This window comes from Enhydra lutris, unplaced genomic scaffold (genome assembly GCF_002288905.1).
Source record: "Enhydra lutris kenyoni isolate GAN:26980312 unplaced genomic scaffold, ASM228890v2 scaffoldscaffold4, whole genome shotgun sequence".
NCBI classification, from domain to species: Eukaryota; Metazoa; Chordata; class Mammalia; order Carnivora; family Mustelidae; genus Enhydra; species Enhydra lutris.
The window spans coordinates 60,040,044-60,065,496 of record NW_019154088.1 but is presented as its reverse complement, the minus strand read 5'-3'; the positions used below and the strand labels follow the sequence as shown (position 1 = coordinate 60,065,496).

Below are 25,453 nucleotides of genomic sequence, written 5' to 3'. Positions count from 1 at the left end.
TTAAGTGACTGAGCCACCCATACGCCCCCCAGACATTTTCTAATGGCTCTCTGAAGATTCCTTTACATAGCCATTCTAAATAAGAACACAAAGTTGTTTTCACATTTCTCCTTGCATCATCAAACCCTTTTGGCCACTTACAAGCCACTGGCTATTAACTTTCCTACCCCAGGCTAAGGAAGTAACAGGACACCAGCTCTCCCAGGATTTCTCTTCTCTAGAAGACAAGATAGATACACACAATCTCAGTGACTGTCAACTGAAATTGCTCTCTCCTACCCTTTTCTCAGTCCTATCCCTATAATTCAAGGTGTCTTGCCCTATTTGCCTGAGATGATCTGAGATAAGAGAGCCTTAAAATAAGACACTAAGTGCCTGTCCTTTGCCAGTAGTCTGACATTTACTGCTAAGCTTCTAGTCCTTATTCTCTGAACTTCGGACATGACTTCTCTACTTCACACTTGTTTGAGTGGCTCTTCCCTTGAGTCAAGTTTGCCTGGTGTCAAGTTCGCCTTGGGTCTTTAGCTCGCCTGGTGAGGATTCCTCCCTGCGAGTGCTCTACTGTAGCTCTACAGGCAGACTCCACTCGCAGTGCATCTGAAATCACTAGAAAGTGTCACTAGTAATAACTGAAAGCTGTCCTTAAAATCATACCTCTGATTGGCTCCCAACTATAGTCTGAGCTAGTTCTGTGCCCTCATGGGGTCTCCGCTATCTCCCCCTCCATCTGGCAACCCATTTAGAATCTGGGCCTTTCTTGGACCACGTTTTGTTACATTCCCAGTATTACAATACAATCATGTCGTTTCCCTTTGCCCTGAAATAAATGAGGGAAAAGAATCATATTTTCCCCTAGAACCAACCCATCACTAAAATGCAGAAGGCTGGACCATTCTTGGCTTCCACACAAGTTAGAGCTCCTCAATGGTTATTAAGTCTTCTCTCAGACCATGAGGAAAGACAAGAAGAGCTCGGGACTTATGGCGGTAGTTTCCCAAACTGTATGTCCTCAGGGGAGTCAACGACCTTGGCAAAGACTCAGGAGGGCTGCTGGTTCTCTCCCAGCTGTGAGGAAGGGCTTTTCTTAAAACAAGAAAGGGGGGGCGCCTGGGTGGCTCAGTGGGTTAAGCCGCTGCCTTCGGCTCAGGTCATGATCTCAGGGTCCTGGGATCGAGTCCCGCATCGGGCTCTCTGCTCAGCGGGGAGCCTGCTTCCCTTCCTCTCTCTCTCTGCCTGCCTCTCTGCCTACTTGTGATCTCTGTCTATCAAATAAATAAATAAAATCTTTAAAAAAAACACAAAAAACAAGAAAGGGTAGGACAGCTGACACTGTGTCAGGGGGAAGCCTGCCTCATGAGCCAACCCAGAGGTGGCCTTTGAAGAAAGATATTCCCTCTTTAACAAATAAGAATTGGGCATGCGTGCTGATGGATTATCCAACACCCTCATTTACTCCTCACAAAGCATTATTATTCCATTTCATGGATAAGAAAACTGATCTTCAGCAAGGCTAAGCAACTTGACAACCTAGTCAGTGAGAGACCTGGGATTTGAACCCAGGTCTTCCTTCAAACTACCCTTCAAAGTCTCTTCCTTAATTGCCTATTAAGAAATAATGACGATCCTTTCCCACCCATTATTGTGTGTTCATTCCTGTGTGGAGGTTATGGGTATCTTGTATTCTGATACAGTTATCCCTCTCAGGCTATCATCTGCAAATGTAAGGCAAGATCCGCCTGTGACACAGGGAGCTAGGTCCTCTCTGAAGGGTAGGAGTTCCAAGGTCACTCATTCAGGAAAGATGCCAAGACCTGCAAGGTTAGGAAGAGGAAAGGGATCATCTCTGAGCTCGAGAACACCTACAAGACTGCGAACTCCCATTTGCTAGTGGGTGTAAATGACGGCCTACCCTGTGTGAAAAAGACTAAAATCCCAGACAGGTTTCCCAGGGTCTGAAATTGACAGGTTAAAAACCGAATGCCCTTGAGATCAAGCTTTTACTTTGTGAAAGCAAATTATTTGGATTCATAATACTTCAAATTTTCTCCCCCACTGCTGACTGTTCTTTCTTTCGTCTCCTTCTAAAGCTCCTTTTCCTGGACATGTTCCCTAAATGAGAGCCTTTCTCAGGGTTCCATCTGGTTCCTCTTCTCACTTTCTCTGAGTGATTTCATCTACTCCACTAACATCGGTAACTGACAACTTTATAGTGAAGGTTCAATTCTTTCTGCAGACTTATAAAATTATACATCTGCCTACTGGACACCTTCCCTTGGCCATCCTACAGACACCTCAAACTCAGTATGTCCAACACTGAATTCATTCCGCTTTAACCTGTACTCCCTACTACTTACTCCTCCCTCTCAGCAAATGGGCACCGCCACCTACCAGTGGCCAAGCTGCAAAATAGTGTCATCCCTGATTTCTCTATCACCTGTGGCCCTTGAAGCCCACTGACACTTAATCCTTAAATACATCTCGAGTTTATCTACTTCCCTCTCTTCCCGTTGCCACCTTCTCGATTTTATCTCCCATCACCCGTCAACACAATGTCTGCAACTGCTTCTTACCTGATTTCCTGCCTCTGGCCTTGTTTCCCTCCAAACTAACTTCCACCCTGCAGCCAGTCTTTTTTTCTAAGATGCAGTTCCAAACCCAGTTTAGCTCTCTGTTTAAAACCTTTCAGTGGTGGGGCACCTGGGTGGCTCAGTTAAGCATCTGACTCTTGACTGGGCCCAGGTCATGATCTAAGGGTCCTGGGATCGAGCCCCATGTCAGACTCCATACTCAGTGGGAAGTTTCTTTTTCTTTTCTTTTTTAAGATTTTATTTATTTATTTATTTGACAGAAAGAGAGATCACAAGTAGGCAGAGCAGTAGGCAGATGGGTTGGGGGGGGGAAGCAGGCTCCCTGCTGAGCAGAGAGCCTGACGTCGGACTTGATCCCAGAACCCTGAGATCATGACCTGAGCCAAAGGCAGAGGCCCAACCCACTTGGCCACCCAGGCACCCCTCAGTGGGGAGTTTCTTAAGATTCTCTCTCCCTCTCCTTCTGCCCCTCCCACACACACTCTCTCTCTAAAGTAAATCTTAAAAAAAAATTTTTTAATGTTTTTAAATTAAAAAAAAAAGCAAAACTTCAAGTGGCTCCCCTGTGCCTTCTGAATGAAGATCAGATTCCTCAGCATGGCAGGGAAGACCTTTCATGATCTTACCCTGGTTTAAATCTTCTACTCACACCTGCCTGGAACCCTGTATCCAGCCTCCTGAACTACCTGCAGTTTCAAATATGCCCTAGGTCCTCTGAGGACTGCGCCTTTACCCGTGTTAGGCCTTCTGCCTAGAATCCACTCTCTTCCTCCCCAACCAAATCTCTCTTTGCCTTTAAGTCTTGGCTTGGGAAGCCTTCCCCGTACCCCCCTCTCCTGGGTTTCAGAAGATAGCCCCATCTGGGGACTGGGTCTAGGTACTTGGCTGAATGCAGTCCTTGGCCCTAGCCCAGTGGCAGCAGTAGTTGATAGTAACTAATGAATGGGGCTTAGAGAGAGCAGCAATCTCAGGGGAAAGAGTTAGGGTCGTAGCACTACTACCAACAGACTCTTTCCAACAGGAGCCTGGAAGGGTCTGGTTTATTCTCAGTAAGAAGGGCAACACAGATACCCAGCCCACCCCAATCCCTTCCAACCACCCCAGTCCTGCTGTCCGTTTCACCTCCTTCCCACCACACTCAGGGGCAAGGTGCTCCTATCTTTTCAGTGCTCTTGACCCCACTCCCCACTCCTTCTCTTCTGTTCCATCTCTTCTTTTCTCCAAAACAAACTTGAGACTTTCCTACTTTGAAAACAAAACCAACAAAAATCCCCTTCCCTTAGAACTAGCCCCAAAAGGCTACTATCTCTTTTTTTTCCTTCTTCACAGATACTCTCTCCACTCTCACCACTGGTAAGAGTACTCTATTTTTGCTAGGTTCTTGAATTTATCTCAGATGTTCTCTTCAAACTACTGTTACCTGATTTCTACCTTACTGGCTTCCTGCAATGGCTTCTCACCCAGATCCCCTCCAGCAATCCTAACTTATTAAATGCAAAGCCCTGTTTTTTCTATTTGCCTTACCTTCAACTCTCTTTAGCGTGTGACGCTGCTGACACTCCCCATTCCATCCTCTCATTTTCAAAGGCCTATGTGTCTCAGGGTTTTTTCTCTGACTCTCCTAATTATTCTTCCTCTTCGCTAGCTCCTCTCTCTTTGCCTGTCCACTATTCCTGGGAGCCACGTGAAAATATCCAAGAAAACTTTAAGATCTGTACACTTGATTAAGAGACATATCAAACTTGGAGCGCCTGGGTGCCTCAGTGAGTTGGGCCGCTGCCTTCGGCTCGGGTCATGATCTCAGGGTCCTGGGATCGAGCCCCGCGTCGGGCTCTCTGCTCAGCGGGGAGCCTGCTTCCTCCTCTCTCTCTGCCTGCCTCTCTGCCTGCTTGTGATCTCTCTCTGTCAAATAAATAAATAAAATCTTAAAAAAAAAAAAAAAAAAAGAGACATATCAAACCAATTACAATGTATGGAAATTATCTGGATCCTGATTGGAAGAAACTTATAAAACACTGGACAACAGCAGATACCTGAGTACAAATTGAATATATGATGCTATAAAGAAATTACCATTTATATTTGTAATTACGTAAATAGTAAGTTTTTTTTAAGAGAGCACTTTTTTTTTTTTTAAGATACATATTGAGATATTTATAATGAAATGATATGATGTCTGGGATTTGCTTAAAAATAATCAAGGGGTAGAGCAGATGGGGTGTGGATGAAGTTGATCTTAATTTGGTGACTGTTGATGCTATGTCAAGAAAATGCTGGAATTCATTATATCATTCTCCTACTTTTGTGTATGCTTGAAATCTTCCAGTATAAAAAGTTTTAAATATTTACAATTATTTTAAAAACTTCAATAATGCTGTTAAGAAAAAAACTAGCAAAAAACCAGACCTGCAAGGATTTTAGATATTGGAATTATCAGTCACAGGATATAAAATAAATGTGACCAGTATGTTGAAGACAAATAAAAATAAGGTGGTAACCCTTAACACTGGTGCACTGGCGCTTTTGGGGGTAGAACAATGGCGGAATCACTTTCAACTTTGTACATTTATGTATGTCTTTTCAATACATATGTACAACTTTGCAGTAAGAAAAAAGATACGGAAATGCAGAATGCAGTAAGTTAAAAGCATGTGTGTGTTTGTGTACACATATATAGAAGATTTAGAAGGCTATAGAATAAAATATTATTATGTTAACAGTTACTTTGGGGGTGGAACGGCAAAGTTTTTTTTTGTTTTTGTTTTTTTGTTTTGTTTTGTTTTGTTTTGTTTTGTTTTGCTTACTGGTATTTTCTGATAAAGTAATATGACTTTTAAATGTTTTTTCAAAATTTTTAGAAGTACATATTTCCTAGGGTTCTGGCCTTTGTCATTTCATACCACACTCTAATTCTGCTCAGGCCTCTTTCAGGAGGGTCAAACTCCTTCCTACTGACCTGGGAGTCCTATGGGCAGGCACCTCAAATTCTGCACATCTACAAAAGTCAATTTGTTACCTTTCACCCCTTCAACAAACTTACTGACTCCTCCGTTGTCCTTATCTCACTGGGCAATATCATTATCCAGTGACTGCAACATTTGTGCTTCCTTGTCCCCTCCTCTCACAGCCAGTCTCACCAACTACTGCCTCCTTCAGCAAGGCCAGATTTACCTCCCAGTACCTGTTCTCCTGCCAGTCTTCATCAGGGCCCTAGTCCCATCCCCCTTGGATTGATGCCTGTCTATCTCTCTAGTTTTTTTGTTTGTTTTTTTTTTTTTTAAGATTTTCTTCTAATTTATTTGAGAGAGAGAGAGAGCACACACAGAGGGAGAGGAAGAGGGAGAAGCTGACTCCCTGCTAAGCAGGGAGCCTGATCCCCCTAGGACCCTGAGATCATGACCTGAGCCAAAGGCAGCCGCTTAACCCACTGAGCCACCCAGGTGCCCCTGTCCCCCTGGTTCTCATCTTGCCCCTCCTGGGCTACTGTGGGAGAGGCTTTCTAGAGCACAGATGCAATCCCATCCTGTATGCTCAGTCAAGGTTCATGGAGCGAACTAAACAGAACCCGGTATGAGTACAGTGACTGAACAGGCTTTCCCTCTGTGCCTCCACTGCTCCCGCCTCTACCACCGTCTCCTCTCAACCTCCGCTGCCTCTGCCCTATACCATCACCAGCAACTGGAGTGGCATAAGTCTCTGAAACAGAGTTTATGGAAAAAAAAAAAAAAAGAGCATGTTCTGCTCATGAGTCCTCTTACATCTTAATTTGTGATGGAATATGCTTAGACTCCAAAAGGGAATCAGTACCTGCATTTCCATCAAATCCAAACACTAATTCTGCTCTAAAACTACAAAGGTCTGCTTTCCTCTTCCTTAGTACTGTCCTTAGCAGCAGACTCCCAAGGGAATTCTGATACTCTGAGACCTGCCACGCTGAGCTGCTTAAACACAGAGCAGCTCCACCACAAACGGGCTGTCACCCATCCACTCTTTTCCCTCTCTTTCCTAATGGCTCCCATTTCGTGTACTCCACAGACTGGAGTTCGTGTGTTATTTGGTTTGGTTTTTTCTTTTTAAAATTGCGCTATAATTTAACATGTAGTGAAGTACATGAATCTTAAGGGGCCAGTTTGATGAAATTTTTACTATGTACATACCCGTGTAACCACCACCCAGATCAATAATATAGTCCATTTCCAGCACTAAACCCTCCCCCACCCCCTGCCAGTTGATAATGTCCCAAAGGAAACCACTATTCTGACCTCTATCATCATAGTTCTTTTCTGCCTGTTATTTTAAATTTTTATATAAATGGAATTATAAATTTACATTTTTGTGTCTGGCCTTTCAACATCATGTCATATAATCTACCTTTTAAATCATACCATCACACATATATTCTCCAAAATTAGTGGAAATCAATCAAGCCATTTTTAAAGAATAATTTGGTAATAAGCCAAAAGAAACTAATGAGTATTTTATGAGTAAGAAAGTCAGTATGAAATTGAAAATCTGTAAATTTATTGGTAGGGTTGTACAGGAAACAGTGACACTTGGGGTGGGTTATCATTAAATTAGCACTCAATATTAGCTTGAAAAATACTGCAAATTAATTTCATTTACAAAGGTCAGTAAATAAAAAGCATGGTCCAACTTTCACCATTAGAAGAGAGAATTGAGGGGCACCTGGGTGGCTCAGTCGATTAAGCATCTGACTCTTCATTTTGGCTCAGGTCATGATCTCAGGGTTGTGCGATCGAGCCCTGCATGGGCTGTGCTGGACATGGACCCTGCTTGAGATTCTCCCACTCCCTCTCCCTCTCCCCCTCCCCACACACGCCTGCTTTCTCTCTCTCTCTCTCAAAAACAAAAACAAAGGGGCGCCTGGGTGGCTCAGTGGGTTAAGCCTCTGCCTTCAGCTTGGGTCATGATCCCAGGGTCCTGGGATCGAGTCCCACGTCGAGCTCTCTGCTCTGCAGGGAGCCTGCTTCCGCCTCTCTCTCTGCCTGCCTCTCTGCCTACTTGTGATCTCTGTCTGTTAAATAAATAAATAAAAATATAAACAAAACAAAACAAAAAAGAGAGAGAGAGAGGGGATTGAGATAGTCTTTAAATATACATGAAGATTGAGAAATGAAAATGTTGGCACTTATAATTTATATCCATATTTTCTGGTATTTTAACATATATATATATATATTTTAAGATTTTATTTATTTATTTGACAGACAGAGATCACAAGTAGGCAGAGAAGCAGACAGATAGAGAGAGGTGGAAGCAGGCTCCCTGCAGAGCACAGAGCCCGATGTGGGGCTCGATCCCAGGACATTAGGACCATGACCTGAGTCGAAGGCAGAGGCTTTAACCCACTGAGCCACCCAGGTGCCCCAGTATTTTAACATATATTTAACTTATACTTTGACTCCTGTGATTATCTTGGCTGTCTAATCCCAAAGCTCTTCCTGTCTTTCTCACTGTTGATCTCACATTCACTGAATGTGACCTTTCAGGAGCTACACAACAGAATTCTGTGACACATCTGCAAACAAAAAACTGAAATGAATCACCACTTTGGAAATGACAAACTACTCAGAAATACTGAAACAAGTACTCTATGAAATATAAACTTTTGATTTTGACCCTAACATAATGCTTAGCCTTTAAACTGTTTGACAATTAATATTACTACATTTATAATATAACTATAAAGTACATCTGCTTAGCCTCTCCTGATCTCCAGCCCCATTTATCCAACAGCCTAAGAGACCATTTGGGAACACGTCACAGTTAACCTCAAACACATCACCAGTTCTGTTATTCTGTATACTAGTGAAGGGCAACCCCAGCCATGCAATCACCCGAGCCGGACACTGGGAATCAGCATGAGCACCTCTTTTCTCCCTCTCGCTTCACATCTTATCAATTCTATCCAAAATCATGTCAGTTCAACCTCTGACATATTTCTTAGTCCTGCACCCTTCTCTCTGTTCCTCCAAATACAAGACTTCATTTCGACTCATGGTTTTGTACCTGTATAGCTACCTGTAATTCTCCCACAACTAGCTTTTTAACTGGACCCCTGCCTCTGGCCTTCCTCTACTTGAATCTAGTTGGTTTATTGAAATATTCAGTAAACATCTAGCGAGGGTGTACTCTGCGAAGTTTTGTTTTGTAGACAGCTCCTGGTGACACAAAGATGAGTAAGACAGTTCCTGCCACTGAGGGGCTTACGGTCTATAGGAGGAAGACAGTGTATCTATGTGGGAAGGGCTTTGGCATCAGACAAACCTGGTTCAAAATGTCAGTTTTGGTACTTACTGGCTGACTTTGGGTGGATCACTTAATTTCCCTGAGCCTTGTTTATTCATCTATAATATGGAGGTATTAATTCTCACTTTCCACAGCTGTTTAAGAATCACAAAACATGCAAATGTCTGGCACATGCTAGGTACACAGCAAACAGTGGCTAGTATGGTTTAGTTATGCACTTTTTTTTATTTTTTAAAGATTTTATTTATTTGAGAGAGAGAGACAGAGATAGCAACAGAGAGCACAAGCCAGGAAGAGAGGGAGAAACAGGCTCTCTGACAAGCAGGGGGCCCCATGCAGGGCTCAGTGCAGGGGCTCGATATGGAACTCCATCCCAGGACCCCATCCCAGGACCCTGGGATCATAACCTGAGCCGAAGGCAGACTCTCAACTGACTAAGCCACCCACACATCCCAAGTTACTCACTTTTTCATAGAGTCAGTATTTTCTAAATGGAGATTAAAATCAGTTTTTTCTAATTTAATAATTTTCCCTTGGAGAATTGACTGTCTATTGCACAGCAAGTATAATACAGTCTCATTAATGTAAAACTGTATTTCTGTAACTCCAAGAGGCAATTTTATAAAGTAGTTAAGAATGTGGGCTCTTGGGACACCTGGGTGGCTCAGCCCATTAAGCATTTGCCTTCAGCTATGGTCGTAATCCCAGGGTACTGGGATGGAGCCCGTTGGGCTTCCTGTTCTGCACAGTGTCTACTTCTCTCTCTCCCTCTGCCCCTCCCCACTGCTCGTGCTCTCTCTCAAATATATAAAACCTTTAATATATATATATATATGTATCTATATATACATATATACACACACACACACATATATATATGGACTCTGAGTTAAACAGACCTAGATTTTAATCATCTTAGTCACCTGTGAGCTGTGTGATTTGACCAAGTCACTTAGTTTTCTTTAAATTGTTTAACCCTTTGAGTTCAGTTTCTTCATCTGTAAAAGTGGATGAAAACACAGCTTTTTCAAAGGGTAGGCAAACTGATTAGCACAGTGTGGGTACATAGGAAGCAGTTGATAAATGTTATTAGAAAGTGGTACCTGGAAGGCTGCTCCCCAAAATGGTTTTCTCTAGATGGTGGGATTTCAGCAGATTTTTATTTTGCTCATTATACTCCTGTGTATTGCTTGATGTTCTTTTTTACCCCAAGCACATGTAATTTTTATAAAAGCTATAATAAAGTTTTAATAAAATTTACCTTCTGAATTCAAGAGTTCTGGTTTCATCTTTCCAGTACCACATCCCCAGTCGCAATCCCAACTGCTATAAAATGAAATGTTGCAGCAAATATTAAAAATTCAGTTTACAGTACATACACGTCACAATGAACGTTTAACAATTCCCACTTGTTGCACTTTATTCAGTAAGGATGTAGAGTCTTCAAGTGTCGTGTTGCGGGGGTTTTTTGGTTTAACTGAAGCCAGGATTTTATCCTTTTTTGTGTTCAGGTGTAGTTCAGATGGAAGAGAAGGAGGAAGAGAGGACATTTCAATTAGGCCGCATTAGAAGCCCAAGGCTCATCAGAGCGATTTTCTGATGAACTGGGTCTCAGACCGCAATAAACCGACACCCAGGGAGCCTCCGCGGGGAAGAGGAAATAAGACTGGCCGGCAGAGGAGCGCGCTCTAACACCAACCCCGCCCTTCAGGGGATGTAGGCAAAGGACAAGCTTACCCTTTCAGCAATGGGAGCTACCAAGCCGCCAGCCTTCGCAGGCCGGGGATCGCACCCGGGGCGGGCCGGCTTTCCGCGCGAGAGGGCTATTGACTTTACAGCCAACCAATTCGAGGTGCTGAGGCGGAACTTTCATAAACATCCAAACACCTCGGTAGGGAGCCAGAACTCAGTTCTGACCTTTGGCTGACTACACCTCTCTACGTCTCGGTTTTGTAGGCAAATAAGGCCACGTCCTTCGGAGTGCCGCTCGCCTCGGGGGCTGAGGGCAGGGCGGCGGAGCTAAGGGCCGGGGACGGGACGGCGGGGCAGGAGTGCCCCGGCCTCGGGGGGTGGGAGCGACCAAGGCCGTAACTCACCTCCTGCAGGGAAGCGGTCGGCCGGTCCCACCGCCTTCTCCGGGAGTAAAACTCCGGCACCGGATGCCTGTCCGCTCGCAGCTCCGCAAACATGGTCTCCCAGGGAACCGGCCGGCGCCGGCAACCGCGGCTCCAGGGCTGCCCCGGGGGGCGGGGACCCGGCTTCCGCCGCAGGCGGCGCAGACAGCGCAGGCTGGCGGGTGGGCGCGCTGGTGAACCGCGGGGCTACGGACCCCGCGGCGGCAGACGGCTCCTCCCCGCTCCCAGACCCTCGGGGTTCCGTCCTCCTGGACTACCTCCGGGGGGGCTGTAGGCTTCTGCAGAGTGAAGCTGCCCGGGGGTTATTTCTGTAGAAGTCGATTTTTCATGGCCTTCCCACCGTGAAGTAAACCACTTAATAGGTTTTTGTTCTAAATTGTAATAACAAGTTTCAGTTCCATAGGGAAGATCCCTTTGTCCCAAAATATAATAGCGCTAAATTAATTTCAAATCCTAATTGGGATTAGGTCGGTGGTGGGGAGGGGGGCGGGTCGGTGAGATTTAGGGGAGGATGCGTGGGGAAAAAAAAGTTTTCTTAACTTGGTTCTGCTGCGTAACTTAGATGTGTTACCCAGGGCAAGACTACTTTGATGAAGATACCGAAATCAGGGGTTATGAGGTTTTTTATGGAGTAATGTGTGTAAAGCACCACCCTAAAGTACTCAAGATTAGTGTTGCTTAAAGCAAAGTAACTTGCTTTGTGTCAATGAGTATTCCATTATATTTTTACATTTATGCTTTTCACTTTTCAAATCCTTTGACTTTCTTGCAACTGACTTTCCTTGTCTTTTTCCAACACTGATGTCAGCAATGCTAGATAACACTGCATGATTGAGAAGTCCTGATATATTTTGCCTTTGTTATCCCCACAGCTTAGTTAGGTTAAGAGATGCTCAGTAAATATTAACTATATTCCCATCAATTTTAAAAAGATGGCAATGGCCATCTGGCTGCTTTCCCTTTCTGCACCCCCCCTCCACTACCTAGTAAGAACCAACCACTGGTTACAGTAGTATAAAACATCCGCTGGATTCATGTTCCACTCAGCCCACTGCTGTTCAGATGTATGGAAGCCCACCTATACACTGGCAGTGGGGCTTTGAGGCTGTGGCCTCAGAACGGACTGATTACATGAGATGACTCACTCGAAATAGGAGTTAAGAATATTTCAGTCACCAAGAGTTTTTCACCTCACAATGTATATAACTTGGGTTGAGGAGGACAGGGAAATTATGAGCTAATGCTCCATAAAGACCTGAGAAACACCAAGGACTTCAGAACGAATCCATTTACCTCACCACCAATGTCCCGAAGACCACACTTCAGTCAACTTCTTCAGTTTATCCCAGTGAGTGAAGAAATGCTAATAGAAAACCAAAGATCTTTTTTCACCATTGTTGTCTAATGTACAAAACTAAGAAAGTAAGAGATGAGAACTGAAAACAATGATCTACATAAAAGTTACAGGACAAGTTATTTCACCTGTGCTAGAGGGACATAATATTTATAGGAAAACTTCGGTAGCTCTGAAGGGGCCATCTTATACTTCTATTATTACCAGATCCTAACAAAAAAGGGAATAAAAAAGATTGTTTTTATGGCTCTAAGTCATTATTTATTTTAAAAGTGACCTATTCATTTCTTAGGTGAGATTTTTTACCAGTTAGATTTTTTTAGATGACATCAGAATCTCATCATCTAAAATGGAAATATAATTTTCCCTTTAAGAAAACAATTCATGATGTTATAAAGTAGGGATAAAGGTACTGTCTAAATATTTAATTTTAAGTGTCCTGTAAGAATTTTTTTTTTTTTTTTTTGCCTAAGAGTAACTTCTCAAGGTCATATAACTAAGAGCATATAACATAAAACTAAGTTGCTGGTCTCAGATTTTAGGCCCAAGACATTAACTGAATATAATGTATGTTTATACTATGAAAACAGATTTTCAAAGTATAATTCTACCTTTAAAAAATAACATATTAAGAAAACGGCAATGTCAGTATTTGAATTATCAACTCCATTTATCTAATCTCCACCTAATTATACTGAAAGAGGAAAGAGCCCAAGGCTTCTTGGTGTTTTTTTTTTTTGTTTTTTTTTTTTAAGATTTTATTTATTTGACAGACAGAGATCACAAGTAGGCAGAGAGGCAGGCAGAAAGAGAGGAGGAAGCAGGCTCCCTGCTGAGCAGAGAGGCCAATGTGGGGCTCCATCCCAGGACCCTGGGATCATGACTTGAGCTGGAGGCAGAGGCTTTAACCCACTGAGCCACCCAGGCGCCCCTGATTTGTTTGTTCTAAAGGAAGGACATTTCAACACTATCACCCTATTAAATTTCAGCACTGCATATACCCTAAATTCCAAGGGCTATCTCTAAAGATCCATAATTTTTAAGGAATGTATAATTAATTGTTCTGTATCTAATTGCAGTGCTTAAGGATAATCCTTCAAAACTCATTCCTATTTAGACATTATACAGAAGCAATTGAATATGCCTGTTGTTCCTTAACCGAAACATATATATTGCCTTAGCAATTGTCTTGTGATATATGGATTTGTGATTCTTTGAAACTTCAATTCCAGTGTTCAAAAGCAAAGGGAACATGCCTCACAGCACAACTTTTATAAACTACATTCAATTCATAGGTCAAGAAATTCTCATTAAGTCTCCTTGACATGTTGTGCAGGTGATACATTAAGTATCCAATTATTCATGCTAAATTTAAAGATGTGAACAGCATTAATATCTCCTCATGGACAAATGTTAATGAATTACCACTATATACATCAAACTAATAGCATAAAAAATTTAGAGTAAGCTTGTTTTGAAATTTCATGCATCTCAAATACTATGAACAACCTGTTAGGTCTTATTTTGGCAGGTGTTTGGATTTATTGCCTTAAAACAGAGACAACTATATTAGACATTTAGGTAAAATTTAAGTGCCCATTCTGAAAAATGTTCTTTTCTAATCCCTTAGCATTCTGTATGTATTGGGTTAGCTTTAGTCCAGACCACTAGGCCCTAGTGTAACGTTACTTTCAAGTTCAAGTGATGTTAATTATTCCTTAAGCGGTAATTTAGCCTCATCCTAGTATCAAGTACTTTTTCCATTGTCATTTGACTACGTCTGATCTAGCATCTGTTAAGGAGTTCCCAGGAGTTAATCCAATTACCAGTTTCAACTGACCCCTGGAAACACTGAATGGCTACTTTGGTGGCTTTATCTTCACAAAATTCAGATCTAAATTTGAGAAAACAAAATTAAATTAAAAACACTCAAGAAGGGGCGCCTGGGTGGCTCAGTGGGTTAAAGCCTCTGCCTTCGGCTCGGGTCGTGATCCCAGGGTCCTGGGATCGAGCCCCGCATCGGGCTCTGCTCAGCCGGGAGCCTGCTTCCTCCTCTCTCTCTGCCTGCCTCTCTGCCTACTTGTGATCTCTGTCTGTCAAATAAATAAATAAAATCTTAAAAAAAAAAATCTAAAAAACACTCAAGAAGGCTAGGAGTTTTACAAATTAGTTTTCAGAATAACGGAAAATGAAGTATCTACATAAATTGATATTCCTGTTATAGCAAGTTACCAGAGGCCAGGCCATAGGATAGTCAAAGAGACTACCAGTGGTCATTTTTCTGAGTTTAGAAACTAATCTCTTCTGAATAAAGGTCTAAAATGAATCATACTAATACCAAATTGCACTTGCAGAAAGATTCCATTACATTTTGAAGTTAGAGCAAGAAATAAACACTTTCAACAAATAAAGGACTAATAAAAGGTTACTAGAATGAGCATTGTCTTGGTAAAAATTCATGTTAAAGATCACTCTAAAGCTAGTATTCACTGGATTCTGTTAATACTAAGGTAGTTTGTCAAGTATTTATGTGACATTAATTTATGTTAATTAAACAACCTTAATGATTCCTTGCTGGAAACTCTCTACCAAAGTGGCACTAGCACCAAAAAAACGGAGTTACCATTAGCTTTTCAGAGTGTAAAGAGCAATTACCTTAAAATTTTAAGTTTTGGAACGATTCAAAATTGCCTTTTTATCTCACTCCCACCCACCCAAATGACTCTGCTTAAAAAATAAAATACTTATGTATATTAGAGTCAGCTCTTGTGTGAGAGGGTCATTATAAAGCTCAGTATTTTTAGGCTAATTTGTTCTCTAGTTTTTATATCATTTCAAAAATTAACCTGTCTGCATGATACAGAAAGGTCCACTACTAAAAACAGCATCTATAATGCACTGTTACCTTATGAACAATATGAAGCACATCTACATTGAATAGAGGAATCAAAATGTCCATATGTGGTGAAAACATTAGGCTAACTATGCATTTTCCAATCAGCTTTACTGAATTTCTCCCAAGTTCCCCTTAAAGAGAATAAATCAGACCAAAGTAGAAATGTCATTCCACTAAAAAATACAAATAGGAACCCCCTTCTCCTAAGGATGTGCATTTTAAAGCTTAAACCCAGGACGTTCAACCCAAAAGTTTCCAGTATTCTTATCTGTAACAATTTCAAATCAGATACACAGGAAAATGGACAAGTTGTATATTACAAAATATTGGACTACCTTGCAGTTTTGTCTTTTAGAAAAGAAAATCTGGGGCACCTGGATGGCACAGTTGGTTAAGTGGCTGACTCCCGGTTTCAGCTCCTGTCTGGTCTCAGAGTGATGAGACTGAATCCCACATCCCACATAGGGCTCTGTGCTCAGCACAGACTTCTTGGTTTGTCTCGCCCATTTGCCCCTCCTCCCCCCAAATAAATGTATCTTTAAAACAAATATTTAAAAAAGAAAAAGAAAAAAAAAACACAAAATCTATTCTAGTGATTTAAGGCAAGTATTGCAAAAGCATTGTGATTCTCAGATCAGGAAAAAAAAAATCATTATCTCCCTTTATCCCCAAGTAATTGTAACTGTTGAAAACCTATCCTTATGGAATTTGGATAAGCTCAGAAGTTAAGCTGTTTCACTAGAGAATTAAAACAAGTTTGACTAAATTGGACTCTTAATATAAAGTGACTTTAAAGTTTGCCCTGCTGGCTCTTGTCGCAAGCACTGGCATGCCACAAAAACCAACTTGTTTCATACTGCGTCAGTCTATTTATTATCAGAGGACAACTCCCGCCCCAGCCTTTGTTAGTTTAGAAAAAGAATCATTTCATACTTAACCCCAGAATACGGCTTGCATTTTGCTGGAATATTCAGGTGGATTTTCACTTGGAACACTTAAACCAAGGCTTAGGAGTTTGGGTACACTGGCAGACCTGTCTGGTTTCTTTATTAAAAGGAGGAAAGTTTACCCAGGTCTTCTCCTTTTAAAAGCTGTTGGTAATTCAAAGCAGGAAATCTCATCTGAGAATTAGACAAGACTGAGTTAGATACATTTTGCCTCATACTAATAACATGGGTAAAACTGTGAGAAGGGAAAATTGAAAACTCCAAGACTGTGATTTTGAGATCAATTTCCGCTTTACTTTAACTCTGTATTTATGCATTTGTTAGCAAAAAAAAAAAAAAAAAAAAAAAAGCCTGTCCTTAACATAACTGCAATGTTCATTTTAGTCTTAAAGTAGTACATAAAAATAAACAATTCAAGCTTCTATATATTTTATTGTTACCAAGCTTCCGCAGAACTTATGTGCAAACTTCAGGTTTCCCAGCTCAAACAAATCTCCATGCACAAACTAAGCTACTCAAAAATGCTCAAGTCAGCAAACCCCAAAATGCATTAAAGAGAAACCTCAAATAATGGTTTTAAAAATCAAACTTTAGAACTAACCTTTTATAATTAAACTAAGTTGTTGCAACTTTCCTTTCCCATGCATACACCTAGCAAAAGACTTCCAACAGATCTCATACTTGGCACAAAGGCATTTCAAAGAAACACAAACAAAAGAGAAAGAGAGAAAGGAAAAGAGGTTTACGCTGACTCGAGTGCAAGCTTAGTCCACTTCCTCGATGGTCGGTCCCCCGGAGGCTCCAGAACCGCCGCCGCCAGGGCCACCTTGGTAAAGTTTGCTGATGATGGGGTTGCACACTCTTTCGAGCTCTTTCTGCTTGTGTTCATACTCATCTTTCTCTGCCATCTGGTTTCGGTCGAGCCAGTTGATCACCTCCTGACACTTGTCGAGGATCTTGTTTTTGTCCTGCTCGCTAATCTTGCCCCTCAGCTTCTCGTCTTCCACCGTCTGCTTGATATTGTAGGTATAGGACTCCACCGCGTTTTTGGCAGCGACCCGGTCGCGATTGGCCTCATCTTCCGACTTGTACCGCTCTGCCTCCTGGACCATCCGGTCAATGTCGTCCTTGCTCAGACGACCCTTGTCGTTGGTAATGGTGATTTTGTTTTCTTTACCGGTGCTCTTGTCGGCGGCGGTGACGTTAAGGATGCCATTGGCGTCGATATCAAAGGTGACCTCGATCTGGGGGACCCCGCGGGGCGCCGGGGGAATCCCGGTCAGGTCGAACTTGCCCAGCAGGTTATTGTCCTTGGTCATGGCCCGTTCGCCCTCATACACCTGCACCAGCACGCTGCTCTGGTTGTCCGAGTAGGTGGTGAAGGTCTGCGTCTGCTTGGTAGGGATCGTGGTGTTCCTCTTGATGAGTGGGGTCATGACGCCGCCAGCCGTCTCAATGCCCAGCGACAACGGGGTCACGTCGAGCAGCAGCAGGTCCTGCACGTTCTCTGACTTGTCTCCGATGAGGATTGCCGCCTGCACCGCAGCTCCGTAGGCCACCGCCTCGTCGGGGTTGATGCTCTTGTTCAGCTCCTTGCCGTTGAAGAAATCCTGCAACAGCTTCTGGATCTTGGGGATTCGGGTGGAGCCGCCCACCAGCACGATCTCCTGGATCTGGCCCTTGTCCAGCTTGGCGTCACGCAGCGCCTTCTCCACCGGCTCCAGGGTTCCGCGGAACAGGTCAGCGTTCAGCTCCTCGAAGCGGGCACGGGTGATGGACGTGTAGAAGTCCACGCCCTCGTATAGCGAGTCGATCTCGATGCTCGCCTGCGTAGACGAGCTCAAGGTGCGCTTGGCTCGCTCGCAGGCGGTGCGCAGTCGGCGCACTGCGCGCTTGTTGGGCCCAATGTCCTTCTTGTGCTTGCGCTTGAACTCCTCCGCCAGGTGGCTCACCATGCGGTTGTCGAAATCCTCGCCGCCCAGGTGGGTGTCGCCGGCCGTGGATTTCACCTCGAAGATGCCGTCCTCGATGGTCAGGATGGACACGTCGAAGGTGCCGCCGCCCAGGTCAAAGATGAGCACGTTCTTCTCGCCGCCGGCGCAGCCCTTCTTGTCCAGGCCGTAGGCAATGGCCGCCGCGGTGGGCTCGTTGATGATGCGCAGCACGTTGAGGCCCGTGATGGTGCCCGCGTCCTTGGTGGCCTGGCGCTGCGAGTCATTGAAATAGGCCGGGACCGTGATGACCGCGCTCTGCACCTTGCCGCCCAGGTAGGCTTCGGCGATCTCCTTCATCTTAGTGAGGACCATGGAGGAGATCTCCTCTGGGAAGAAGGTCTTGATCTCTCCCTTGTATTCCACCTGCACCTTGGGCTTCCCTCCCTCGCTCACCACCCGGAACGGCCAGTGTTTCATGTCCGACTGCACCGTGGCGTCCTCGAACTTCCGTCCGATCAGCCTCTTGGCGTCGAAGATGGTATTGGTGGGGTTCATGGCCACCTGGTTCTTGGCGGCGTCGCCGATGAGGCGCTCGGTGTCGGTGAAAGCCACGTAACTGGGGGTGGTGCGGTTGCCCTGGTCGTTGGCGATGATCTCCACCTTGCCATGTTGGAAGACCCCCACGCACGAGTAGGTGGTGCCCAGGTCGATGCCGATAGCCGGGCCGCGGGCAGACATCCTGACTGAAAGATAGGCAGGCGACGTTAGGCGACAGCACCTAGGACCGAAAATCTGCGGCGTCAACTAACGGTCGCCTCGCACCAGACACCGCGAGCACAAACACTATCTCCCGCTCCCCTCGCTTGGCTCCCCGCTCTTATAGCCGCCTCCCTGCCGCCTTCTGGAAACTCCCGGAGCCAATCCGCTCCCAGGACAGCCCGCCACAGGCTTGCCTGGGTCGGAGTGACCCGCCCGTAGCCCAACAGATTTCTAGCTGGGTGAGGGGCGGGACCCCGGCCCGTGCTCAGAGGCGAAGGGCGGCCGTTATGCAAATGAGGGTCCCCTCAAGTCTCCCTGGCAGCCTCCGACCACCCAGCCTCGCGCTCCGCCTGCAGCTAAGGGGCGTTAGGCTCGCGCCCCTCCGCCAGGTGTAAGCGCTTTAGCCCGATCTTTGCCTTTCCTAAGGCGGGATTCGTCAATGTCCGCTGGATTGGCAGAGAAGGCAACCAATGAGCAGCGCGGACTCCCAAGTGGGTGGGGAAGGAAAGGCTGGGGCGTGGTACAGGGAGGAGACGCGGAACGGGAGCTCAGAGAGGGGAACTCAGTTCCTAAGGCCTTAAGTGCAGTTCAAAGCCAAGTGTCCCAACTAACCTAGCACGCAGGGGCGGGGCAGCTCTTTTGGAGTCGGCTGCTCGGAGGAAATAGGGCCAGAGCCAGCTTTTTTCCCTCCGCCCGAACCCTGCCAATGGAAGGAGCTGGATGGAGTTGGCTTTGCCTGGGCGTGAGGGCGGCTCCCCCGCAGGCGGGGACAAAAAGAAACGACTTTGAAGTTCCTGGTCGGCCTCCTGGAACTTTACTTAGCGTGCTTTGCTGCGTCTCTGTGGGTGTGAGCGCCTGATAAAAACTGCGTGGCGGGCGGGGATCACAGGAGCCCGGGGGCGTGCCCAGAGAGGCGGGAGGTGTTTCCGCGCGGTGCGGACGGTCTGCAAAATTGGAGACTGGGAAGCGACTGCGAGTCGTCCTCCCCGGGTTTAAACTTTCTCCACCTCGCTCTCCATTTTCCCTGCTCGTCCTGCCACTCTAAGCTTCCTGATTTCGTCTCCCTGTTGTCTCCACTGCTTTCCTTATTTTCCGTTTCAGGTGCTTTATTCGCCGTTTTGAGTTCTTCACTGGAAAATCTACAAATTAATCAAAACGTGCACGTTGAAGCGCCGTGAAATAACTCAGGCTCACGCCCCACACGGTTCTCTCATTCCCAGCCTGCGCTCACGCGCTCGTGTTTATGACCGAGTCATGTTTTATGACCAAGTTCAACTGGATGGGATTATGTTAACTATGCTGAACTTAGGGCAAAGACATAAACCCTCAGAGTAAAAATATGAAAAGGAGCGTAACGCATTCTATTACGTTTAAGAAGACCCTGAGAATAGGTCTGGAGGTACTATCTGGCACCAGCTGACAGGGCTCCTGCAGGATGACAACAACAAAATTGTTGTGACAAAAACAGCGATAACGCTTCACATTATGGGGGAAAGCTGGGGACATTCACTCAATGAGCTTTAACAGGTACCTATTATGTGAGCGTGAAAAGACAAACGGTCAGTTTTTACGAGGTTAAGACTCTGATAAAAAGATAAAGGTAATTTGAGAGGAGTGCTGTGGGAACACAAAGAAGGGGAACATCCAGACTGGGGAGAGTGTGTTGGTGAAGGCTTCCTGGAAACGAGGGCACATGTGAGCCAGGCGCTGAAGTTTCCAGCGAAGAGGGGAGGCAAGACATTCTTTTTATGGACTGTAGCTTGAGCAAGGATAAGAGCAGTGCGTGCTGAGGCAAATACAAGTTCTGTACAGAAGGTTAGTGTCACTCAGGGAGAAGGACACAAGCAAAAATTAGTCTCTTCAGGTGGACAGGATACACCTAAGAGCTTTAGGTGTCATGATTTTTTCCTGAGGCTAGGGGGGGGGGGGGGGGGGGGGGGGACCCTTTTTTGAAGAAGGCTAACAATAATGTATGGCCTGTATCAGACTTTGTGTGAGACAGTGCTGGAGAAAAGTGGTTGTCTAAGAAACATACAAAGCTGTGTCCAAGAAGTAATGTTGACAGAATCCTGTAAAATCAATCAATGAATAATTTAAGTTTCTTTTATCTAGTGTATGTCATTTCTAATTTTTAAAAACACATTTGCTATTAATTTGTTAATCTCATTGGCTAAATAGTGTTGGTTTCAACCAGGATTCCCATCTCTCTTTCTGTGAATGAAGCTAAAGATAGGGCACCTGGGTGGCTCAGTCCTCTAAGCGTCTGACTTCTGCTCAGGTCAAGATCCCAGGGTCCTGGCTCCCTGCTCATCTAGAAACCTGCTTCTCCCTCTCCCTCTCCCTCTAATCCTCCCTGCTGCACGCGTAGGGGTGCGTGCGTGGTAGCTTGCTCTCTCTCTCTCTCTCTCTCTCTCTAATAAGATCTTTTTAAAAAAAGGGGGAGAGCACAGAGGGAGCAGTAAAGGGAGAGGGAGGAGCAGGCTCAGAGCAAGAAGCCCAAACCTGGGGCTCCATTGTAGGAGCCTGGGATCATGACCTAAGCCCAAGGCAGACACAACCATCTGAGCCACGCAGGTGCCTCAAAAAAAAGACTTAAGAAAAAAAAAAGTTTTAAAAAATTGGACTAGGAAACCTTTTAAAGAAAATATTAGGGAAGCAAAGATAAAACCAAAAAGTTCCTATTAAAGTTGTCTTAAATATTGAGTACCAATCTCTTGATTTTATTCTTGGAAATTTTGCTTTTTATGTAAAAAGGGAAGCGGGATTAGCCCGCTGGAGAGAGCAATACGAATTCTTTGTAGAACTGATGATACAGTGTAATTTAGAGACAGGGTCTCAGCTACAACTGTGAAAGCAAACAGTGAGAAACAAACTCATCAGAACTCCTGTATTCAGACAGCCCTCACACACTTCAAGCAAAGCAAGATTCCATAAAAGCAAATATGCTAGTTCTTACAAATACTAAAACTACAGCTTCAGAACAGAGAGGTTTGTAGAGTAACTGTGTACTAAAAGCATAGTTACTACAGATCTTACAGTCTAACCACCACATTCATCTTTAACACTGCTTTCTGAACTCACCATAGCAATTTTATCTGCATTTTCATTACTTTCATATATATATATATATATATATATATATAAAATCTTTTTACCTAGTAAATTGATACTTCATACTTTTTGAAAAAAGTAAATTCTACCCCAAACATGTGGCTTGAACTCAGGACCAGGATCAAGTGTCACATGCACTACCAACTGAACCAGTCAGGGGCCCCTGTATGTTTTATACTTCATATGGTATCTGAGTTTTTCCCAAAAAGACAGTGTTTGCATTTTTATTTTATACGAAATAAACATTTGCAGCCCTAGAACACTGCCATATACTGACCATTCTTGGCATTTTTTTAAAAAAAGATTTTATTTATTTTGTCAGAGAGAGAGAGAGCACAGGCAGGCAGAGGAAGAGTGACAAGAAGGCTCCCTACAGAGCAAGGAGTCAGATGTGGTACTCAGTCCCAGGACACTGGGATCATGACCTGAGTCTAAGGCAGCTGCTTAAGTGACTGAGCCACCCAGGCGTCCCCATTCTTGGAACTTTTATATTGTTCCTTGTTTATATTAATTTTTTTAAAAAATTTGTTCTTTTCTTTTTGATGATTGTGACTCATAATTCATTTAAAACACAGCCCATTAAAAATGATCAAATTAGCAAATTTATGATCAAATAATATTCATCAACACCAGCAATGGTGCAGCAAAAGAGGGAAATGCTACTGGTGGGAATATAAATTAGTACAGTCTTTCTGAAGGTCAATGGGACAACATTTTTTTCTTTACCTTAAATATGATCATACCCTTCATTTAGCATCAATCTTTGTGGGATTTATTCTAAGGAAATAATAGAACATATGGGTATATTATTTATAATAACAATAACAAAAGGAAAGTGGCTTAAATATCTAGCAATAAGACAATGATTACATAAAGCATAATACATAATACATTCTTATGATGAATTATTGTGTGGCCATAACATTGTGAACAAGAACTTTTAATGACATAGGAAACGTTCCTGGTATAATTAAGTGGGAAAATAAGATATAAGACTTCTGTATCGTATTTTATATGTAGGACAATCTTTCATATATTGAGTGGATCCAAAACCTGGATTAAAATTGATTATCTCTAGATGGTAGGATTATCAGTATTTTTTCTAAATTTTCTTGTACTTTTATAATGATTTTTAAAGCTTGACTATTAACATACAATTGAAACAAAGTTTGCTAATCTACTATTTACATAGAAATTACCACTGACTTTCAACAAGGGAAATCTCTTTGGCAGATTATAAATAGTAGGGTGTTTCAAAATACTTTTAAAATCCAAAGACTGAAGTTCCACACAGTCTGGAAGAAAAAAGAGCTTTAACATATGTCAAACCCTCTAATTAATCCCCAGTACCCAGAAAAGTACGTGGAACACAGTAGTGATTAACTAGCTCAGTGTTTATTAAAAGTGGCCTAGGCACATAATTTAACCAAAAAATTGGAAATAATAATTTCATTTTTTTCCTGTATAAGGGGAAAATTCTCTGCCTACCTCTTCTATTTCTGTATTAAATAATACTTAAGAGACCAAAAATTGAAACAAACTCAAATCTGAAAATATTTTTACTAGAGATACAAAGATGAGTAAAATGAGGTCTAAAACTACATGCCTGGGTAGTCAGGCCTACCGTAAGGGGACTGAGTAAGAATGAATTTTTCCAGAATTACCACGGAAAAAAATGTATGGATTTTCTGGAATTCTCTCAATTCCTACCCAGACACAACTTTTACAAAGGTTGTGGATTAAAAACAAGACAACAATAACAACGAAGGGTTGTGGATTGTTTTGAGGAAGCAGTGTTGGCCTGAGGAGAAGTTAAGTGGCAGCTGTAATTTGAGGACCTTTGAGCAAACTGGAGTTGAAGATCTCTATAAATACTGCCAAGTTCTATTCTTTAGATGTACCCTGTTACGAAATATTTCTCCAGTCACCTGTCACTATGGGAAAAATTTCACCACTGTTTCTTTTCATCTTGAAAAACTCAAGTCTTTAAAAATTACAGTGAAACTGTAGACACACAATGGCCTGCAGGAGGACACTTCCTGGTATGGAAGGCTAAGACCTGAACCTAGAAAAGGCTTTTCCAGAAGCGAACTTGTGAAAATAACACTAATTGTGCCTACTTCAGTTTTGCACAGCACCAACTTCGAGGATAGTCTTGTGGACTAGTCCAACCCAATATTGTTGTAATTGTTAATATTTACTAAATTCTGTGCAATTATCTCAATCATCTTTGGGAACTGGACTGAAATGAAGAAAATACTCTTTGCTGATCACTTTGGAGGGGGGCAACTTATTAAACTCTTAACCTGAAAATAAACAAAATGAATTGTATTGAGAAGGAAGTTATTTCTCTGAATTGTTGTTATTTTGAAAAATAAACCCTCTGAAAGAAATAAATACTATGTCAGTGGATTTTTTTAATATATCTTTTTATATTGTGAGGAAACCTAATTAATTTGTTGCCATCTGTGTTTGTCATGAGATAGTACTTTTCTAATCATTCTATACAGAAGAAACCAGGATTTGGTAATAGGAATTTTAGTTAATTTGTTTTGTGCACTTAAAACAATTTTTTTTTCTTATTTTTAAGTAGGCTCCATACTGTAGTGTGGAGCCCAACATGGCGCTTGAACTCAAAACCCTGAGATCAAAACCCAAGCTGAGATCAAGAGTGGAACACTTAACCAACTGAGCCATCCAGGTACCCCTGTTTTGTGTACTTCTTAAGTTGCTCAGGAACACCAAAATTTGCTGTATCAGATACTTTATTATTTTTGTATCAGAGAATGGAAGGAGTTGATAATAACTTTTCACACAATTTTGTAAAAGAGCCAGGTTGAAAAAAATACAGTATAAATAAAAGTAATATACAGACAGTTTAACTTCTGAACATAGAGGAGGAAATTTTATTAGGTAAAAGCAATGGATTGAAAAAATGTTAACAGAAATTTCCCATGTAACTCAGTAACTCCGTTTTATACTGATATACAGAAAATAATCACATTATAGAATGCACTTATATCACTTATAATTATTGTAATTCATTACATTTTAGTGTAGTCACAATTCAAGTCATGTTCCTTTTCTGAATCTGCTTCTACCAGTCAGTCAAAAATTATTAGTTGAATCTCAACTTATATTGATCTGGCACCTTTAATTAAAAGTAATCTTTAATCTTGTCTGCTTCCTACTTTTTAGAAGTCTGCAGTTTTATATGGTTCCCAGAGATTAGCGATAGTTTTAAATTTTGTTTTATGTTTTTTAGAATGTAACACTTTTCTAAACTTATTTCTCTTGAAGCAGTTGAATTCATATGAATTTCAAGTCTTTAGTGGATTTCTCTGCTCCCTTCAGGCCCCTATACCCACTAATCACATTCTAACTAACTTTATCTAATTTTTTGCTAGTCTAATTAGTAGAATGAATATTCAAGTTATTATCCCACTTTATACCTAGAGA

The 25,453-nt window shown here is 42.9% G+C and overlaps 2 protein-coding genes across 2 annotated transcripts in view; both read right to left on the bottom strand.

The window, feature by feature from the left end:
• The window catches only part of LOC111140613 (protein phosphatase 1 regulatory subunit 36), a 29,934-nt gene extending 19,197 nt beyond the window's left edge, over positions 1 to 10,737 (bottom strand). Inside the window, 3 exon segments of the mRNA XM_022492808.1 lie at positions 10,120 to 10,184; positions 10,596 to 10,646; positions 10,648 to 10,737. Of these exon segments, the coding sequence (XP_022348516.1) occupies positions 10,120 to 10,184; positions 10,596 to 10,646; positions 10,648 to 10,737 (206 nt within the window).
• Positions 10,738 to 16,462: 5,725 nt separating this feature from the next.
• LOC111160407 (heat shock protein family A (Hsp70) member 2) lies at positions 16,463 to 19,099 on the bottom strand. Its single transcript, XM_022523511.1, has one exon. It carries the CDS (start codon positions 18,860 to 18,862, stop codon positions 16,955 to 16,957), a length of 1,908 nt encoding a protein of 635 aa, XP_022379219.1. The 5' UTR covers positions 18,863 to 19,099; the 3' UTR covers positions 16,463 to 16,954.
• Between the last annotated feature and the right edge of the window lie 6,354 nt (positions 19,100 to 25,453).

Coding starts and splice junctions, on each gene's coding strand:
- LOC111160407 (XM_022523511.1), bottom strand. CDS start 18,862: ATGTCTGCCCGCGGCCCGGCTATCGGCATCGACCTGGGCACCACCTAC.